General features: G+C 30.4%; 1 protein-coding gene across 7 annotated transcripts in view; it reads left to right on the top strand.

Moving 5' to 3' along the window:
- The window catches only part of LOC122630879 (thyrotroph embryonic factor), a 91,811-nt gene that overhangs the window by 6,956 nt on the left and 61,796 nt on the right, over positions 1 to 23,059 (top strand). For 6 of the 7 annotated variants that reach the window (XM_043815896.1, XM_043815893.1, XM_043815894.1 and 3 more), the window contains exon 2: positions 3,669 to 3,698. The exons of the other annotated variant lie outside the window; for it this stretch is intronic. In XM_043815896.1, the coding sequence (XP_043671831.1) occupies positions 3,669 to 3,698 (30 nt within the window). The remainder of the gene's footprint in view (positions 1 to 3,668; positions 3,699 to 23,059) is intronic. 7 annotated transcript variants of the gene reach the window in all.

Genomic DNA, 23,059 nt, shown 5'->3' with positions numbered 1-23,059 from the left:
TTTTTTGTAATCTATGAAACTTTTCTCTTTTCCTCTCTCTCTCTCTCTCTCTTTTATTTTTTTATTTTTTTTTTTTTTCATTGGAATATCTAAAATATTCAAACCAATATTCCTTTGTCGGCACATTTAAATCAAACTATATAATTTCTATAAATCAAACGCTTTACTAAACTAATATTAACTTTCTTGTTATTACTTTTCTTTTCCCTTTTTCTTTAAATTTATTACATCATCAATGTCCTGAAGGTATCTAATTTGTAGTTCTAATCGTACGAATGTCGATCTGTAATATTCGATCATAATCTATATATGTTAGATTATTGATTGAATACGAGTTCTCTCTAATATTATTTTTTTCTTTCTTTTTTTCTTTTTCCTACCTTTTATTTCTCTCTCTCTCTCTCTCTCTTTCTCTCTCTCTCTTTCTCATTAAACTAGATCGTGAGAAAGCTAAACTTTCGCGATTTGAATCATAACATTTAGCAATGAATTTATATACCGTAGAATTTTAATCAATTCGTTAACATTTTCCTTTTTTTCTTTGCTTTTTTTTTTTCTTTCTTTCTTTCTTTATTTTTTTCTTTTTTTCCGTTCATTCTTTCTCTTTCTGCTTTCATCTTTTTTCATTTTTTACCAGCAATAGGAATTGAAAAATATCATATGAGATTAGAGAGATAAACGAATATTACGACCTTGTTATTAATTATAATTAGAATATGTTTCGATTATTACGAGTAATAAAAACGACAAGAATAACAAGCTACTGCAAGTTATTAGGGAACTCGAGGGAAAGGATTAGAAAATTGAATAAAAGTAAATTAATGAAAAATTAGAATATATAGATAGATATATATAAAAAGAAAGAAGAGGAACAGGAACATAAAGAAAAAATAAAAATAAAAATAAAAAAATAGCGGAGAAGAAGAAGAAGTCGGCTTAGCTTTGCGTGCAAAGATCGAGATAAGAGGATGTGTTAGACTTCAAGAACGCCATGATTTGTCAATGCGCTCGCGTCCACGAGGACATCGAAGAAGGATGCACGCGATCCTGTCACATATGTACATACACAAGTATATACGTATATAAATATATAGGGTGGGACATTTGAATCGAAAAGCATAAATATCGTCAAAAGTATAATGAACGTTTTCATTTATTTTATTGTTGCAACTATTTTATTTACCTTGCGATTTCTCGTCCGACTATCGAAAGAATTTTTTCCACCAATTGTTTTCTTTTTCATTCTTCTTCTTCTTTTCCTTTCTTTCTCTTTACTTTTCTTTCTTTTTTTTTTCTTTTTTTTTTTTTTTATATATATGAAATTTCACGCTTCATCGGTGTGATTTTTTTTCTTTTTTAACGGAAGCATCGTTTTTTCACAATATTAAATCAAGAAAGAAAGGAAGAGTATTAGGGTGTGAAAATATTCGAAAAAATGATTATTTTTCTGACAAAGTGTGACATTTTTGAAGGGGAAAAAGAATATGTCTGGCAAACTATGGCAACGCTAACTGTAACAAGTCGTATTTATTTCTTTTTAATTTTCTTTTTTCTTCGTTGGTTGAAAAAAAAAAAATATGAAGGCATGGATGATTCAAGAAAGATGATCCGGGAGCGATTTTTTTTTCTTTTTTTCTTTTTTCTTTTTTTTTTTTGATCGTGAGTACTTAATTGCACGTGTCACGCGCATTATTTTCCTTTTTTTGCAAGTGCATATGCACGTGCGTATCGTTGTTGCACTTGCGCGTATAAAATGTTATCGTGAATACGCAGATGCTTCGAATCTTTCATCTTTTTAATATTTATTTACATTGTTTCATATATATATATATATATAAATGGATATAGAATATATATAAAAAATATATAATATATATATATCATTATTATATACGTATATCATTATAAGATAAAAAAAATATACATACATACCCATATATATTTATCTTTAATCGAAAGAAAACTATACATACGTATGACCCTTTATACGTATAACCATTATAAAGATATTTAACATGAAAATGAACATATTAATCCGTATTACTAATTGATACAAAATACAAAACAATAGTTCCTTCGTTTTAGACGGCTCACTTATCTATGTTAGATCGTAAATCTGAAAGGTGTATTGTTAATACCTATCCTCGGATGAATGAAACTCGAAGAAGATCGGGTACGGTACGGTACGATACGAAACGAATCGTATACCTCTGGAGGTGGATGCGAAGCTAAAACAAAGCCCAATAAAGGGGTGGAGGAGAAGAAGGAGAAGAACGATGAGGAAGAAGAGGAGAAAGATGAAGGGAGAAGAGGAGAAAGAGGAAGGAGGACGAAAGAAAACGAGTAGAAAGGATCGGGACACAAAGGGAGTCCCTTTTTTGCGGAGGTGTTCGCTAAGAAAGAGAAAGAGAGAGACAAAGATAGACATATAGACGTACGGATGGAAAGAAAGACAGACAGAGAGAAAGAGAGAGAGAGAGAGAGAAAGAGAGAGAGAGAGAGAGAGAGAGAGAGACAGAGAGAGAAAGAAAGAAAGAAAGAAAGAAGGAAAGAGAAGAGAGAAAGAGAGAACAACATGCTTGGCGTACTCGCAGCCTCCCACTTGCGCATTATGCGAGAAGATAAAGTATCTCTCGCGGGAGGAACATTTTCCTCTTCTTTTCTGTGCAATGTTGTGATCCCTGACCCCACAACACAAGGAGGCAGGCCCTGCCCAGACTACGAGCGAGCTAGCCCGTTCGTTCAGGCCCACGCTTCGAGAGAGAGAGATCTCTTCAAGGATTTTTTTTATCTTTCTCTCTCTCTCTCTCTCTCTCTGTATATACGTGCGTCTATGTATCTATCTCTCTTTCTCTCTCTCTTTTTTCATACGAAGAAAATCGTCCCCTCTCTATCAAATTCTCTTTTATCTTTCGATCAAACGATATAGGTAAATCTACGATTTTTACAAATTCAAAACAGTATCTCTCTCTTTCTATCTTTCTATATTTTTAATTCTCTCTCTCTCTCTCTCCCTCTCTCTCTCTCTCTCTCTCTCTCTCTCTCTCTCTCTCTCTCTCTCTGTTTCGCTTCCTTCCTTCGAACAAATACGACTTAGGTACTTATCTAATCTGCGATTAACTAATTAAAGAGAAATCCGATCGATAATAATTCGTGATCTATCCGATCTCTTCGTTCGATCAGGGTATTCTATCTTCTATTATCTTCGTTCGTTTATATCTCTATCTATCTATCTATCTATCTATCTATCTAGCTAGCTAGCTATCTATCTGTCTAACTGTCTATCTATCTATCTGTCTATCTTTGTCTATTATTCATGCATATTCACATTCCTTACTCTTTCTCTTTTTGTTTTCCTCTCTCTTTCTCTCTTACTTTTTTTTTTCTTCCTTTTTTTTTCTTTCTTTTTTTTTTTTCTTCTTTTAATGTGATAATCTCGGAGTAAAGTGTGTATAATTATTCGTGTGTGTGTGTGTGCGCGTACGTGCTCGTGTGTGTGCGTCACGATTTCTTTTCCATTTCTTTTTTTTTTTTTTTTTTTTTTGCTTTTTTTATTTATATATCTATGTACATATATACATATACATACATAAATACATACATAGACACGTAGATATGCAATTACATACATGGGCTTTCACGAAGTACTGTAACTGTATCATTTTCAGGTGACCCCATGATAACATCCTCTCTAAAGGGTAAGTGATCATCGAAAGGTTCATTCTTTCTTTCTTTCTTTTTTTCTCTTTCTTTCTTTCTTTCTTTCTTTCTTTCTTTTTTTCTTTTTTTTTCTCTTTCTTTCTTTCTTTCTGTTCTTTTTTTTTTCCTGCATCCCTTTACTTATTCTCTTCTCTTTTCTTCTCTTCTCTTCTCTTCTTCCGGTTTTTATTTTCATCGAGAATTACGCCAAATTTTTACTCCATGTTGCACCATGGAATTTCTTACGTTTCTGGTTGATTTTTATCAAGGACTCACGCTTTTCGCGAGTCGAGACGATTTTTTGATATTTCTTCAATCGTTGTTGTTTCTTTTCTTTCTCTCTCTCTCTCTCTCTCTCTCTTTTTTTTATCTTCTTTTTTCTTTTTTCCTTCTTGTAATTTCAATTTCGATTTTATTCTAAAACGAAATTTATTAACGAAAAGAAGAAGAGAATAATAAAAAGATAATAAAAAAATTTTCAAATTTTTTTGTCGATCCATAGGAATTTTGTTTTTCTGATTGCATGTTTGGGATTCTTTTTCGTTTCTTTTTCGTTCATTTTTTTCAATTTTTATTTTTACTTACTTATTTATTTATTTATTTATTTATTTATTTTCTCCATTGGTCTTTTTCAACTCACGCTTTTCGTGAGCCCACGCGATTCTGGTTTCTTCGCTTGTTGTTGTATTTTCTTCTTTCTTTTCTTTTTTTTAATTTCGTTCTGACACAAAATTTATGAAGAGAAAGAAAAAAGAAATATATATATATATATACATATACATATACATACAAATAAATGTTGAATTTTTAAATTTCTTGTCAGAACGAATTCGAGATGAGTAGAATTAGACGGATAGATATTAAGCTTAGAATCTAGAGTACATAGTTTAGTGTAATTAGAGTACTAAATACTATATTCGTTACGCAAGTCTCGATAAAGACATAGTCTCGATCAAATAATCATTTAAGATTTTAACGAACGCGCGCGAGAAGATATCAAAAATTAAATCTAATAGAAAAAATTAAAAGAAAAGAATTAGGAAAGAAGAAAAGAGAGAAGAAAAAATTAATCGAATTAGAAAAAGTAATAATAATTAAAGAAAAGTAATAATAAATTAAATAATAAAAACAGCATCTTAATTAATCTTAATTAAAAGGATAATCCCATTAAAAGAATAAATGAGTAAATAAATTATCATCAAGCTAAGTTACTACTGTTATTAATAATAATAATAATAATAATAATAATAATAATAATAATAATAATAATAAATGATAATAATAATAATAACTTAATCAAAGAATAATGACGTTGAACATATTAATTATTTCGTTTTCGTGATTTTATATATTATAAACGTAAAATCATAATTATTAATTATTTATGCTATTCTTTCTCTCTCTCTCTCTCTCTCTTTATTTTTCTCTTTCTATCTCTTTCTCTCTTTTTCTTTTTTTTTTCTTTCTATCTCTCTCTTTCTCTCTCTCTCTCTCTCTCTCTCTCTGTCTCTGTCTTTCTTAAAAAGGAATGAGAAAAAGAGTGAACCCTCGCGTACGAAAGAGAGGGGAAGAAGGTTGACAAGGAGCAATGTATAGATCCGATTAATATTCACATTAATTCAACACGTTTCATCGTCAATAATTTATAAGTCGCGAAGCTATTAATTACACGTTACGTATTTCATCGTGATAGGATAACCAACCCACGACTCGTAAAAGAGTAGCTAATAGACACGCACAGTAGGACGAGTTGTACGCCATCTTTAAACAATTTTTTCTTTTTTTTTTTTCTCTTTTTCGTTTTTTTCTCTTTTATTCCTTTCCCCCTTCTACATTTCTTCTTCCTTTCTCTTTCCCATTTCTTCTTTTTCTTTCAAACAATTTTATATATATAAAAAAACAAATATACTTTTCAAAAACCTAATAAAATTATTCATCTTTTAGATTTTCGTCAGAGGAAAGAAAAGAATAAATTATTGAAGATAAAATTTACGTTTCAAAGCTAATTATTATCTTACGAAAGATTATCGCAACAGTATGTTGTAACGTAATACAACAATAATATATCGATATATATCTTTATATATACCTATTATCATACTATGATAATTATATATAATAATTAATTAAACATACATATATATCAGTATATATTTACAATTTGTTTTTATCAACAAATTTAACAATAAGTAGATGAATGATCGTGTTGGTATCAAACGTTCTGATAAATCACATTCGATGTTTTTGCATAATGCAGAAAAGCAGAAAAGTCAGAAGGGTGTGTATGTGTGTGTACGTGTGATAGAGATAGAAAAAGAAAGAGAGAGAGAGAGAGAGAGAGAGAATGTACCGTCCTTGTGACGTCATATCCTGTCGTGCCTTCGTACCTGCTCACATTACAATAGCCACAAAGTGCATCGAGATCTCGATGTAGCATGCGTATTATCTTTGTGTGAGTCTTGTGTGCTCTGAACGTGTGTACTCACGTGTGTATGTGTGTGTGTGTGTGTGTGTATTTGTCTAAATATGTGTTTGCGTGTAAGTGTATAAACGACGCAATCCAGACGCGTTCCTGAAATCTAAGCTCGCCTTCATAAATATTGGCTCGTCGATAAGTCGATTCCCCTTAAGACGAGAGTATCTCGATTATTTAGCCATAACTAGACTTTTCATCTTTTTCTTATTATTATTATAATTTTATTTTTTTAATATCATTATTTTTCATTTATTTATTTTTTTCTTTTCTTCCTATCGTTATATTTTATCTTTTTCTTCTTCCTCTTCTCCTTTGTGATCTTTGAGAATGAAATGTGTTAGCATGAGAGACGATAGGACGTTATCTTTTTTATTTTTCCAAGTATCTTACGTGTAATTTTCTAAAAAAAAAAAAAAAAAAAAAAAAAGATGAAAAAATGAAAAAATGAAAAAAAAAGTTTTAATAATACCTCGTAATAATGATCTATCTTGGTTATATAAAAAAATTACGATTGTTAGATGCGTAAAAGATTTTTTTTTATTGTCATACTTAAGAAAGATATATATGTTTTTGTGTTTATTATTATATAAACATTAATTTAATTAAAGAAATTTGAGTTAGAGAAAAGAAGAGAATTACGCGCGCCCTGCCATATGTTTATATACATTTATTACATATATCTATATGTGTGCGTGTGAAAGAGAGAGAAAGAGGAAGTAAATTTAGATCCTGATCGATAGATCGTTAGAAAAAAAATGTCCATTAATATACATATATATATATATATATATATATATATATAATAAATTATAGAATTTCATCGGTTTCTGTATAAATAGATACTAATTAATTAATCGAAGATTATTCTAATCGATCACCAAAAATATTTATGATAAGATCCCGATCTATAAATCATAAGAAATGTCCGATTAAATATTTTATAGGATATCATTTTTTAATCGATCGAAAATCATTCGCAATCGTTTGAACGATCAATCGATCGATCGATCAATCGATCTATTATAGATCACCGGAAATCATTGAAGTGATTTCAATTGGTATCACGGAACAAGCAGTCAGTTTAATTCGTAACAAGTCCCGTTTTTATTTCCGGATTCGGATTACGAGTCGGCAAAGTCCTTTCGCGGTATACGAGCCACTTTCGATCGAGATAAACGATAGTATTCGCGTTGGTATACTTAAGCATATCTTTTTCCGCGTTGCTCGCGCTTTTCTTAATCGCGATTACGTACTACTTACTTAGAACATTCGTTAGTAGTATATTTTCGACGCCATGGCGTCGCCAATGCCGAGTTAATCTTTTTCATCGTCAGAATCTCGGTACGTCTAACTTTCTTTTCGTAATATCGATCATTAGTATCTTTGATTTTACAAAGAAAATGACTTTATTTACAAATATAAATTATAAGAAAGTAAGATAAGAATGTGCGTGTGTACGTATGGAAATAGCGTAAATGGAAATAGATCTGCTGATTAAAATATTAGAAATTTGTTTTTGTTTATTTGTTTTGTCTTTTTTCTTTTTTTTTTTCTTTTTGAATCAACCAGTTTGTCCGTATCTCAGATACAATTTTCATTAATTTATTACTTTATTAATTAATCAATATATTATATCGAATATATTATCGATAAAGCGAAACAACGTTTTATTAATAAAGTTAAACGAACGAATCGTCCAACTTGGAATAAACGATATTTTCGTAATATTTCGATCTAACAATAAATCACGTTCTATATCCGTTATTTCAGTGAAAAGAAATTATTAATAAACCCAATCTTATTTTTATCCTATTGTCGATGTTCTATTTTTCTTTTTGATACATTCGAATAACTAGTAAAAAGAAAATTGCGTAAAGCGAAAGAGAAAGAGAAAGTACAAAACAAAAGGAGAAAATGAAAAAAAAAAAAAGAAGAGAGAGAGAGAGAGAGAGAAAAGAAGATAAAACAAATTATTTCGCCTTATTTTATTTTTACGTCTAAACAAAAGAGCCCGTTTTAACCCGATACACTTTTAAGAATAATCTCCCTAGGGATTGTTATTATTCGAGAAACGGGGAAAGTGATCGTCGACGCGTAAAAAGTGAAAAAAATAAAAGAAGAATGAATTCTTCGTTCCCGGACATCCTAGTCGAGTGAAACACGTTTTATTTAACCTACCCCCGTCGCTACGATCATCGTCGCTTTCAATCGACGGATATGTTTGCACAAGCTTGCGTCTGCCGTTGGCATATGCTTTATCGAGATTCATTACCGTGTTATGAAGGAAAACTTGATCATCGTCGGTTCCTACCTAGAGTTTATGCGATTTCACATGGGTTTGCGTCTGCCAGTGAAAGTCTTTGTTCTATACATTTTATGAACAGCTGATATGATCATCCCCTTCAATATAATATATAAATGTGTGTGTGTGTGTGTGTGTGTGTATGTAGATAAATTTAGAATAGATACTTTCTTTTTTTAAATGGTCGAATCGATAAACTTATCATTCTTTTTATTTTTTTATTTTTATGTAATTTTTTATATTTACACGATATATATAATATTTGTAAGTTTATATAATTTATAAACTTATAAATATTATTTAAATTGATTATTATTTACATTTATAAGTAATTAAAAAAATAATTATTAAAACTTTATTACATTATAACTTTTATATAAATATACATATATATATATATACATATAAAATCGTTTTAATACAAACAAAAAATAAAATAAAACAAAATCACAACCCACAAATATTCTCAACTCGTTCCCACTCCTCGATACAAATTATTTATCGATCATTCTCATCCATCAATCTTTTTAAATTCAAAGAAAATCAATCTTGAAAATTTATATTTAAAAAAAGAAGAAGAAGACAAACCGAATAGAAAACTCCTGAGAAAAGAAAAATCGTAATTACGTTTCCTTTCATTTCTCGAACGTACTCAAAGTTCTTCTGACTCTTCTTTCCTCCTCCTCTTCGTCGTAATATCCTCAGAGCGCGAAACTTGAAACCAGACGTCGACCGCACGGGATTATCCTTCCATAGCGTCGAGCACGCTAGCCCCATAACACGCCATTGCCACATCTTAAGAGATAAAATGTAAGAGCACGATATCGAAGGTAAAACCAGATATCGTCCAATGCCCTCTCCCCCTTCTCCTATCCCTTCTCCTATCCCTTCCTATCCCTTCTCTCTCTCTCTCTCTCTCTCTTTCCCCCTCACCCCCGTCTAATATTCTAACAATCTAACAATAAGCACTTAAGATATACTTCGCACGATATTTATTTTACGATATAACGTATTCAAACTGTCCATACTTTTTCTGTTTTGGTTTTTCTTTTTGTTTTTTTTTTTTTTTGGTTTTTTTTTCTTTTCTTCTCTTTTTTTTTCTTTTATTTATTTATTTCTTTTCTTCTTTGTCGTTTCTTCTTCGCTCGTTATTTTTCTTTTTCCTTTTTCTCTTTTTCTTCTTTCTTTTTTCTTTTCTTTTCCTTTTCTACTTCATTTCTTTGCAATTAAAGTTACCTTCGTGCGATTCGAATAATTTGGATATATTACATTTTATTTTTCTTACTTATCTCTCTTTTTATTTCTTTCATCTTTTTTCTTTCTTTCAATTTTCTTTTTTCGTCTTTCTTTTCTTTTCTTTTTTTTTTTTTTTTCTTCGTTCCTTTTTAACGACGGAAAACATATCTATCAATTAAAATCCGATCGTTCTATCGCAAAATAAGAGATACACACACACAGAGAGAGAGAGAGAGAGAGAGAGAGGGAGGAAAAGGAAGAAGAAAAGAAAAAGAACGCATAAGGAAATAACAGAACAATAAATTCTCATCGGTAATTATACAACATAGATTCGCGTTTATTAAGGATTCGTATTTTCATCTCTTTTTTTTTTCTCTCTTATTTCAACTTCCCTACAAATAAAAATCCCAGGCTATTCTTCTTTGAATCATTAATTCTTGTATTTCCTTTTTTCTCTCGTCTTGTTTTTTTCTTTGTTCTATCTACCGACGAGGAATGAAGGGAGGTAGAAGAAGAAGAAGAAAGAACAAATCCTTACGTATAATTATAAAATAAGACTATTAACAATATAACCATGTTAGACGCGATATAATTGACCAAATTAGGCATATTATAAAACTGTATAGAACTATATCCGTTTAAATTTATTCTCCTTTTTAATTAGCTTCACAATTTCATTTATTTTCAACTAACAAATGCTCATCCTACGAGTTTTAAACTTAACACCAACAATCTCTTATACTCGTGATCGTGATACCATCGTTAAAGACACCGCCACTTTTACCATCACCATCACCATCACCATCACCATCGCCATCGCCATCACCATCACCATCACCAACAACGTGGTTAACCTTCGACGAGCGTAATTAATAAAACGAGCCCGGTCATCGATCTTGCTTTCATCCTACGCCATTTTATCTCGATTCTCCGAAACCCAACAAACTATGACTATTAACTTATTTCTCTCTCTCTCTCTCTCTCTCTCTCTCTCTCTCTCTCTCTCTCTCTCTCTCTCTCTCTCTCTCTGTTTTTTTCTCTCACCATAATACATGTTTCTCATAAACATCCGATGAAATTGATTTATGGAAAATATTCTATTGTGTTAACTTTATTTAAGAAAAACGCAAGAAGAACAAAAAAAGAAGATTTGTCCTTTTCCGTTTCTGTTTTATCGACCGAGAGAAATTAACGAAATTTTTCGGGGGTGATCGATGGATCGATTCGGTATAATAACGATACATAATAATAACAATAAGTAAATAAATAAATAATAATAATATTAATAATCAATACTGACGATAAGAATAATAATAAAAAGAATGCTAAAGAACGAAGAAGATAACTTATACTAGGTGTTAATTTTATAAAGAGTTATCCAAGGTGTCTTTGAATAGTTGCAATGCCACCAACTGGTAGTATTTCTTTATATGGAAGGCTGCTTAATCATCCGCTAACGACGAGAAGAATACAAAGTGTGAAACTAGATGGGAGAGAATGCGTTGCGCAGTGTGTCACCATGAAAAACGTGTCTTGGATCATCTTCGTGGAAAAAAAGAGAAAGAGAGAGAGAGAGAGAGAGAGAGAGAAAGAAAGAAAGAAAAATAAAAGTATTCTAACAGTGTTTTACTATGAATTTATACGTGCATATCTCTCTGCGTATGTTTGTGTTTGTATTTGTATCATTAAATGATCTCACTTTTATTACGATCTTTTATATTCTTATAGATCATTAATTTTTTTGTTCTCTCCCTCTCTCTCTCTCTCTCTCTTTCGTATCTTTATTTATTAATTTTTTATTATTTATATGTAAAGTATAAAGAGAAAAAAAACATTTGTTTTAATTCTTATCTTTTCTTTTTTTTCTTTTTTTTTTTTTTTTTTTTTTACGACTCGTACTTAAAAGATCGAAAAAAATCTATAAATTGTAATCTTATATCATTGATCTTATATAGGACAGGCTCAAAAGTTCCTAGATGATATTATATACGTATAAGTTATACTTTTTCGAGATAATTCTTCGAGTTAATTCCGTTCTCTTCGTTATTTCTCCTTTCTCTTTTTATATTGCAAGATTAAAAATCTAGGAACTTTTTTTTACGATGCGATAGCAAATTTTTCTGGATAGAGAATCTCGAAAGATTCTTAAGATTTTTGTCGTTATTTATTTATTTTTCTCTTCTTTCTTTCTTTCTTTCTTTCTTTTTTCTTTTTTTTTTTTTTATTTTATTTTCAATTGTAATCGTTTCGATTTCTTTTCTTTTGTTATCTTCTCTTGTAAATTTTTCTCAAACAAAATTGAAAACTCTGTGCTTGTTACATTGTAACACTCATATATACGTTTATATATATATATATATATATATATATATATATATATATATATATATACGTATGTACATACAAATAATAATCGAGGCTTGACTTTTTTTTTCTTTCTTTTTTCTTTATTTCATCTTTTAATATTTATCTTATTACTTGCAATATCGGTGAAGAATTATCCACCATTCGAAATGAACGGTAAGAGAAACAGGTGGCTTTAACGTGACGGAAAACATTGCGCCGACATAATTGCTCGTAACGATGCCGTAATTTAACGCACAATGCTCGTTCGTCGTTTGTAAAGAAAGAAAAAAAAAAAAAAAAAGAAAAGAAGAAGAAGAAGAAGGAGAAGAAGGAGAGAAAGGAAAAACAAACAAAAAAATACAAGGATCTCACGATCGTCTCCACTCGATTATTTATATCTTTCACCTCGTTATGATTTCTTTTGCTTTCTCGAGAATCGTGAATAGTTCCTGATTTCTTTTTTCTTTCTTCTTCTTCTTCTTCTTCTTTTTTGAATAATTAAAATTGAAATTAAACGAAAGAAGAAGAAAGAGGAAATCAACATTTTTCGAATACACACACACACACACATATATATGTATGTATGTATAGAAAATTTTGTTACTCGATTAAAAATTTTTTACAGGCGCACTCACGTATACGTAATTTGTTCTATAAGACGAAATTATTACATAAACGAAAATTGTCAATTATTTTGAATCGATAATGAAAAGACAAGAGAAAAAAGAAACGAAGGAAAAAAAAAGTTGCGATATAGCAGCATTCGTAAAGCGTGAAGAATTTTTTCGTTTTAAGAAACTTGGAGTCAAAAATAAAAGCGTTATTTTAAATTGCGTTAGCTCGATCACTACTTTGATGTAACTTCGTTAAATTTAACAACGAGCAACGAACAAGATTGCTCTTTGCTAATCGTCTTAGAAAGATAGTATTTTTTAAGCATATTTAATATATTTAAGATTCGCGTAGAAAGGAAATAAAAATAGAAAAATCGGGAATGAAAAGGTAATGATAAAAAAATAAAAATGTAGAACCTGCCTGCTTGAAATGACGTTGGCGTGTTGAAGGTGGTGCCACACCTGGAATAATAAAAATGCTTAAAGATAAGCAAGATCGACTTTTACTGATCGATCGAAAAGCTCGTTCTCAGCAAACAAACTAATTACAATCAGAAATCGAATGCGTGCTCTGTAATTACTCTTTATATGTGTTAGACATATCTCGAATCTAAATTTCCATAACGTTTTAATCGATCGTTACGCGATTGATCATGATCGACGTAACGGAATATCTCTATTACTTTTCAATAATTTTAATATCAATAGATAAACGGCAACGTATGTGTAGTAACGTTATGTAAAAATATTTTGCATATTGGTAATGAATAGAATTGAAGGGGAAAAAGATTTAGAAAAAAGAAAAAAAATATATTTTTTTTTTTTTCTTTTCTTTTTTTAAATTCGCTTCATTCAAGGATGATCGTAATTCTTTATGTTCGTTATTTTATAAGTAAGAAAAAGAAAAGATAATCGCTTTTTTGTTTTTGAAAATAATTACAGTCCTTATATTCATAATGAATCAGAAGATAGAAGAACTGCATCCTTTCAGATACGATATAATTCGTTTCATTTGTTTTTTAATAAATAAATAAATAAATGAATGAATGAATGAATGAATGAATGAACGAACGAATGAATGAATAGAGAAATAAAACCAAGTTTATTCCATTCGACGTTTGATTAATGAATAACAAAAATTATTTCTCTCGAAAACAATCAAATTATCTCTCTAACGATTAAGTAAAAAGAAAGAAAAAAGTAAAAAGGACAAAGAAAAAGAAAAAAGGAATTATTTCTCTCCCGAAAACCGATGTTCTATATTTGTCATATCGTTTTATGAATTATCTAACGTGTGAGAAAATAAAATCGTTTCTTCTTTTCTTTTTCTTTTTTTTTTTTTTTTTCGTTTTCACGTTTCCACGAGGGAAAGAAAAAAAAAGAAAAAGAAGAAGAAGAAGAAGAAGAAGTTGGTCACGTTAGTTTCGTTGTACCGATCGGTGAAATAAATAAAACTTAGAAACGTTTATTCGTTCGCACGATCATAAACGAATACGAACGAACGAATAAGAGTAGGTGGTAATTAACAGCTGACTGACAGATGTCGACGAAATAAGCGAATGTATAAACGTATTATAGATTACAAAAGCAAGTCGTGTGTTGTTACACCGTCAGCGGATCGTTTAAAAGAGAAGCATCTTCTCTCTTTGGAAACTACTATATATTGAGAATGAAAAAGAAAGAGAGAGAGAGAGAGAGAGAGAGAGCACGTGCCATTGTTGAATCGATAAATATAGCTTTAGACAAAACGATAACACGATAAGATAAAAAAATATTAATGTGAATGAACGATCGGTATTTATATGAATGGTATTTATAGATATATTAATTACATCGAGCAAAACAATTTCTAATTTTGTCGGATCTAATTTCATTTTCGTAGAATGAAAGTAAAGAGAGAGAGAGAGAGAGAGAGATCTTTTGTGTATATATATATATATATAATTTTATAATTTTTTAATTTTATCGAATCTAATCTTAACTCAACCAATGAGGATTTGAACAATAATTTTTTCTATACATCTATGGATACACGTTTATTATTTTTTTTTTTATTTTCTTTTTTTTTTTTTTTGTGTGAGATTCTTAAAAGATTTTCTTAAAAAATTATATGTATATATATTTTTTTAATAATATAACAGATAAAGAAACGATGGGTACACATCCATCGACTAATTAATTATTTATCCATTTACTACTTCCGCTAGTAGTCACTGCAATATTGAGAATATCTGACGATTATTAATTACGATCTTTCGGTAAATGCGACTATCAGGAAGAGGAAGAAGAAGAAGAAGAAAGGGAAGGAGAAGAATAAAAAAGAAAAAAAAAGGAAGAAAAAAGCAAATAAAAAAAAGAAGATACTCGTGCGCTCATTATATATCTTCTTAATTAAAATTAACTTATAATCATACAGTGACGATCGAATTCAAACAAGAATTCAAATGCCTAAGAGAAAAAAAGAAGAAAACAAGAATATATATATATATATATATATATATATATATATATATATAAACATATAAATCTGTTTATTAGAAAAAAATAATTCGGAATTTGCCATATTTCATTCTTAATATTTAGAAGAAATATTTAGAAGAAAGAAAAAGAGAGAAAGAGTCAGAGTCAAAGATGAAAAAAAAAAAAAAAAAAGAAAAGAAAAGAAAAAAACAACAACCACACAACGAACCAAAAAAATAAACAAAGAAAAGAAAAAGAAGAACATGAAAGAAGGGAGAAAAATGAAAAGAAGAGAAACAAGATTAAAGATAACTTGTTTGAGATTAATTTCTATTAAATTCGAATTAGAGAATCCTCTCGCGTGAGTTTGGAAACGCATACATGTCTACATATATACCAATACAAAAGCATATACTCATTATCGTTCCGAATTGATTGCTCCTATGCGAGTTTCTCCTCTTTCTCCTCATCCTCTTCTTCTTCTTTTTCTTTATCTTTTTTTTTTCTTTTTTTTTTCTTCTTGTTCTTCTTGTTCGTGTGCTGCTGAAACTCTTCCGTGAACACGTTCTCTCCCTGTTTTCTTGACTCTTCGAGTTAGCAAACGAGCGGCTCACGTTTAGCGAGATGAAAAAAATCACTCCGTGCTTATACACTCACCTTCTCTCTTTCTCTCTCTTTCTCTCTTTCTTTCTCTTTCTCTCTCTCTCTCTCTCTCTCTCTCTCTCTCTCTCTCTCTCTCTCTCTCATTCTCTTTGCCTCTATCTCTGTCTCCGTCTCTCGTTCAGTTTCTTATCTCTCGCGAACGATCACTGAATAATGAAAATGAACTTCTGTACGAGCCGCCTTAAAGATTTAATGGAGATTCGTTTAGGCATTTCCTATATACCAACTATAAGGCACATACATAAAACACATTCGATAAATTGTTCGACGATTTATATATCAGTTAGTGCCTCGTTAATGTTTCATATCTTGTTAACCAACCCTCGAATCGATTATCAACTTAGTTATTTGACTCCTGTGAACGTGAACACGATTGAATATATATATATATATATATATATATATATATATATATATATGTATGTATGTATGTATGTATGTATGTATGTATGTGTCGTAGATCGATGGTAAAATATTTTTATATGTCAATTTCTAAATGAAAGATTACTTAAAGATTTTCGATCGATCGTTCGATTTTAATGGGCTCGATGATATCGTTTTTCGTATTATTCGATTATCTTTAATTAAATTTTAAGCGAATATCTATCTATCTCTGCTATTTCTTTTTTCTTTTTATTCGGAAAAAAATGTATATATATATATATAACATATAACATACATATTTATATATATAAAATATACGTAAAAAAAATATGCCACTCCCCCCCCCCCAAAAAAAAAGAAATGAAGGAAAGAAGATTAATAAAAAAAAAAAAAAGGAAAAGAAACCGCAAAATTTTACTTTAGTTAACGTGAACGAACGATTTTCTAAAAGAAATCACGAATAAAGAATAAAGAAACAACTTACGGGTAATAAAGGTACCTACGTCAGGGAACGAATATTTTTCTGTTCCTCTTCTCTTTTTTCAGTATTTTTTTTTTTTTTTTTCCTTCCTTTCTTTTTCTTTTTCTTGGTCAGCTCTTGGACCAGGCCAAACCACTTTCGGCAACGAACTTTCTCCTGGCCGGTGAAATGTTGGGCCCTCCTTTTGACTTCGTGTTGCGCGATTACAGAATCGCTTGGCTACGTTCTGTTTCTCTTTCTTTTATCTTTTATTTTTTTTTTAATTCTTTTTTATTTTGTTAATTTCTCTCTCTCTCTCTCTCTCTCTCTCTCTCTCTCTCTCATTCTATTCCTATCTTCTATCCTTTTCTTTCTCTCTCTTTTCCTTTTATTCTCTCTTTCTTTTTCACAATATTTTACAACGTTGTAACTTTTTCCAAGTGTATGTGTCTCTCTCTCTCTCTCTCTCTCTCTCTCTCTCTCTCTGTGTGTGTGTGTGTATGTGTATCTGTTCGAGTTTACATACTAAGAGGTTGTTCTTGCCTGGTAACTCACAAGAGTTACCACCAGTTGAATCAACTTTTCAAGTTGAGTACGAACGCGAAAAGCGGAACGGAGACCAAAATAGGACCACTTTCTTTTGCCTCGACCTCCTCGCTTGCGTTAGAAAGAATTCCGGTCTCTCTTCGTCCTCCTCCTCCCCCTCCTTCTCCTCCTCCTTCTTCTCCTCCTCCTTCTTCTACTCTTCTTCATTCTCATTTTTTTTCTTTCTTCTTCTTTTTTCTCTTTTTTTCGATCGCACACACGCCGTTAGACACGTTTCTTTTTATTTTCGTTTTCGTTTTCGTTTTTTTTTTCTTCCTTCTCTTTTCTTTTCTACTTTTTCTTTTTCTTTTTTTTTTTTTTTTTTTTGTTTCTTTTTTTCTTTCTTTTTCTATGCCAGATATTTGCATTACCTCTTTATATATTTTTTCTAACTTCTACGTTCGCGGCCTACTTTTCCTTTTTTACATACGCGTCTGTAATTTACAAGTTTTCTGTTTTTTCTTTTCTTTTTTTCTTTTTTTTTTTTTTTTTTTTTCTATGCTTTTCGAGGGTATACCTCGCCCGTTGTTTTTCTATTCTTCTGATTTTCAATCTGTTCTATCCTCCGATCTTTTTTTTATTCGATCGATCCACCCATCGTCTAATAACGACAAGTAGTTGGCACGTAAAATTATTTTTAAACTATTTAAGATATTTATAAATCTTTAACGTATTAGTAAATATCCATATTCAATTAATTACATATTTCAATTAACTTTGCAATTAACTAACAACTATTTTCTATAAATTAATGTAATTGATCAAACGAGATCAAAGTCGAACACCTTCTCGCATTACTATTATTATTATTATTATTATTATTATTATTATTATTATTATTATTATTATTTATTTATTTACTTTTTGTTAAAATCACTTACTTATTTCGAAACCTTCAATTCTTTTCTCTCGTATTATCATTCATTTCAATTATTCATCAAAACTCTATATCGCGTTATTTAAAGTAATGAAAAATCTTAATAGTATATTTTGTATTGCGTAGAATATTAAAAAAAAAAAAAAAAAAAAAAAAAAAAGAAGGAAGAAAAGAAAACAAGATTAATAGAAAAATTCTTCGATCAACGACGAGCTAACGAAAGGAAATAAATAGCAACGAATGAAATGTTATTTACTTTAAAGACGTATACCACATAATAATCAAATCCTTCTTCGCGTTTCATCTCAAAAGGATAGAGAGTAGGAGTGAAAGGGAGCGCAGGGATCAACAGGTTGCTCGATCCTCTCCTTTCGTACATCGACGTCACCGTTTCTTGCTTAACCTTTGCCTACCTACGTAGAAACCAAGCGACTGCCTTTTGCCCGCATTCACATCTCCGGAACGACTACGACGTTGAGAGTCCATTTTAACGCGACCGTACTTATATATTGCACTTTATAAGAAGGTAAACATGCGAAAGAAAATATAATGAATGAAACAAAAAAAAAAGAAAGAGAGAGAGAGAGAGAGAGAGCAGAGAAAAGAATATCGATCGTTCGACAACACGATGAAAATTAATTATAAACATCAAGTAGGATTTTATTACCGATAACAATCGTTTGATTTCAAAGGAGAAAGAATTTAAAAAGAAAGAGAAAGAAGAATCAAAATTCATTGTGTCCGATCGATAAGAAAATAATGAATAAAATCGTTCATAGAAACGTCGTGATACTAATCAATTTTCAAATTTAGAATGATTGTTTCATTGTAAGCTTTTTAAAAAAGGGAAAGAGAGAAAAGAAAAGGAAACAAAAGGGATTAATAAAAAATTTATTTCTAATAAGCCGTGAAATTGTCTGGCTACTATGTTACGTCGGAAAGAGACTTGGAGAAACAAAAAAGGAATATCTCGTTTTTACGAAACTTTTTGTTTCTTTCTTTTCTTTTTCTTTTCTTTTTTTTTTCTTTTTTTGTTTATTTTATTTCAAATTAATACACAAGCGCGACTAATGTCCGTTGTGGGATATTTTACAAATTATATTTTACTTTACGAACGTTTAAGCCGAGATACAATTGTAATATAAATAAAAACAAATGTATTGAATCGTACGACATAAGCCGGTGATTGAGAAATACTCCGTTAGATTATTACAAATTAATGGATCAATGAAATATTCATGATACTAATGTCATATTAATCAACGTTATAATTCAAAATACGAAAATAGATATCTCGATGATAAAGATTATTTCGTGACACTCTTTAATTATATAATATATGATTTATATATAAATATAAAATACGATTTAATAACAGTTTTATTACGTGATCCATCGATCAAATTCGTGATATGTACATATATATATATATATACGACGTGGAAAGAAAAATACGTAACCAAACGTCCCAACGTATAAACTTTTATTTCTCAGTTTGCCTTAATTACAAGAAAATACGAAAAATTTTTAATGATAGTTATAACGCTAGATCCATCGATCAAATACGTAATAAAAACGTCGTACCAATCACCTATGAAACTAATAATACATTTGATATGAATATAGCAATGATAAACTTTGAAAAAATATGAAATAGTTTATTGATACAAGTTTGCCAATTGGATCTATCGATCGCGTACGCCATCATTGTTCTTTTTTCTTTCTTTTCGTTTCTTTTCTTTCCTATTCTTTTTTTTTTTTTTTTTTTAGATCATTCTCACGTAAAAAAGATAAAGTCGACGAAGAGAAAAATTTGTGAATTTGAGATTAATCTCGTCCCATGAGCTAGTAGATATCGCGTTGGGGTTGAGTTTACTTTTTCTTAAAGAGAAAAAAGAAAAGAAGGTTTGACTTTGTGAGAATTTCAAAGAACCGAGGTGACGCCATATAATAAGGATTGAAAAAGGAGAGAAGAAGAAAGAAGTGGGAGATAGATAGAGAAAGAGAGAGAGAGAGAGAGAGAGAGAGAGAGAGAGAGAGAGAGAAGAGTAAAAAAAAGATAAAGAAATTCTTTCGGAGACTTTGCTGTGCCTCGACTTCGAACGGTTTCCGCATTCGCGAGAGTGGTATCTCGTATACGGTACTGGACCGGTTTTGGACCATTTCGGGCTTTCGCAAAAGAGAGAGACAAAGAGATAGAAAAAGAAAGAAAGAGAGAGAGAGAGAGAGAGAGAGAAAGAGAGAGAAAGAAATATTACCTTCATTTTTCGTTACTACCTTCTTTCTTCTTAGCTACACGAAATTTCATGGAAAAACAGAGATTTTTATAAATACATATATATATATATATATATATATATATATATTAAATATATGATATAATAAATATAGATAATGAAAAATATCTTATATATATATATACCAAAATGAAAATACTGTAAATTTATATGAATTGAATGAATTTTATCGAGAGATTTTGACAATTACATGTGTGAGTATATATGTGTGTTTGTGTATGTTAAAGATTAAGATACTATGAAATTATATAAATTATATAAACTATATAAATTTTATCGAGAGATTCTTCTTTTTCTTCTTCATTCTTTTTTCTTTTTCTTCTTCTTTTTGTTTTTTTTTGTTTTTTTTTTTTTTTTTTTTCAACGACATAAGTATAATACATGCGAAAATGAATAATTCTAAAAGTTTTTAATAAATATTTCTATATATATATTTTTTTTTCTTTTTTTATATATATCTCAATTATTAATTTAACATAACAATTTACGTTTTATCGTATTATCATCCCTTGGAAGTGGATATGGTTGGTTCATGGTGAACACGTGAGAAATATTTCTTCTACGTTTCCTAAAATACGAGAGAAAGTTCTTGGAAATACGTTTGTAGAAATTAATCAGACTAGAAAAAAGAAAAAAAAAAACACGACCAAGGAATAATCTAACATTCGTCCATTTTATCTAAAAAAAATTTGGGATTCCTTTATCTTTAGATTAGATTTGATAGAATTTAGTGAAAGTCGTTGAATTATTAGTACAAATTAATTGGACATGGAAAAAAAAAAGAAAAAGGAAAAAAAAAGGAAAAGAAAAGGAAAGAAGAAGGAAACGTCGCGCGAAATATTCGTCTGTTTCGTTTATATCGAAAATTTTTCACTTGCCTCTTTATTTTCGAAATTGGATTATATCAGAATGTAAAGAAAGTCTTTGAATATTCGATGCAAAAGAAAAGAAGGAAAAAGGAAAAAAAAAAAAGTAGGAATAATACGATATGATCGAATACTCGTTCGCATGGTTATTCGAAATGATGAATCTACAAAATTATTCTTTTTTTTTTTTTTTTTTTTTTTCAATGTTTTCTTATTCTAATTTTTTTGTTACTTATTTCTACGTTTGTTCATTTTTTCGTTTACTTGTCTTTTTTCTTTTTTTTTTTTTAATACGACTAACCATTTCACTTTCGTTTTTAATTGTCGATCATGATCGTACGTAACTATACCGTTATCGATAATTTCACTGATCGACCGATCGAAACTGGGTATCGAGAAGAAGTAGGTCGATTCATGGTCGAAAACGAGGACACGCGTAGAGTCGCATGTTCCTTTCCTTTTTCTTCTGTCTCGTATTTTTTCCACTTGCACAATTAAAATGCATCGAAGCGATTAAACAAAAAAGAAAAGAATGGAACGTAGGATATCATAAATCGTTTACTAATTAATCATTTACGTGAACTAAACGAATGATCGACGAAATCCGAATTTTATGATATTATAAAAAAGACGATTGAAAAAAGGAACTTCATTCTTTCGTATCGTACAATCCCATCATTGTAATTAAAATTACCAACGATAACAACAACGACAACAGTGTATATAAAAATCGTGTATCATTAGTAATCCCTTGAATTATACATTACGATGGATTATACGATTCGTCGAACTATTAAATATAAACACTACATTTATTCTTACTATTTTATTTAATCGTTATTTAATCGTCTCATGTCGATTAAAAAATTTTATTAACGAAACGTGAATGTCTCCTATCGTTAGAATATCATTTAAAAGTCTTCTATTAATTGAACGATATTACCACGAAAGAAAATAAATGTATCCTATTACAGTAACAACAAGGACGACAACAATGACAACAACAACTACAACAACAACAACGATAAGAATAATAATGAAAAATAAAATAATAAACAAGAGAAAAAAGAAATGGATCTACGTAACGATCGTGATTACAAGAGAAAGAGAAAGAGAAAAAGGGAGAAAGACAGACAGACAGACAGACAGACAGCGAGAGAGAGAGAGAGAGAGAGAGAGAGAGAGAGAGAAAGAGAGAGAGAGAGAGAAGAAAAAGAAAGAGAGAGAAAGGCAGTGTTCTGTCCACGTTCTCGCGAACGCGGAAGCTCAATCGCGTCGACGGAATCGTATATCCGATCGGCCGCGTTCGTTGGAGCGTATTAGACGAAGATAGATAGATAGATAGATAGATAAATAGATAGATAGATAGAGAGAGGGAGAAAGACAGACAGACAGAAAGAGAGAGAGAGAAAGATAGAGAGAGAAAGAGAGAGAGAGAGAGAGAAAGTGCGCGAGAGCGCACGCGTGCGCGTTCACTCGCGAGAGAGGGAGAGAGAGAGAGAGAGAGAGAGAGAGGCAAATGCAAAGTGGTAGAAAGGAGGGAGTAGGACGGGAGTAAACGAAAGAGTTGGAAGGAGTAGTAGTAACGGCTGTTGGGAGATAGACGCGGAACGGACTTGGTTGTGTAAAGAAAAGTGAAGTGTGAGAAAGATAGATAGATATATAGATGAATAGATAGATAGATAAAGGGAGGGAGAGAGAGAGAGAGAGAGCGTGAGAGTAAAATAGAGAGGGAGAGTGGAGCGAGCAAGAGAGAGAGAGAGAGAGAGAGAGAGAGAGAGAGAGAGAGAGAGA

This window comes from Vespula pensylvanica, chromosome 8 (assembly GCF_014466175.1).
Source record: "Vespula pensylvanica isolate Volc-1 chromosome 8, ASM1446617v1, whole genome shotgun sequence".
Lineage (NCBI taxonomy): Eukaryota > Metazoa > Arthropoda > Insecta > Hymenoptera > Vespidae > Vespula > Vespula pensylvanica.
The sequence above is the reverse complement of the archived record's forward strand: the minus strand, read 5'-3'. Positions and strand labels throughout refer to the sequence as shown.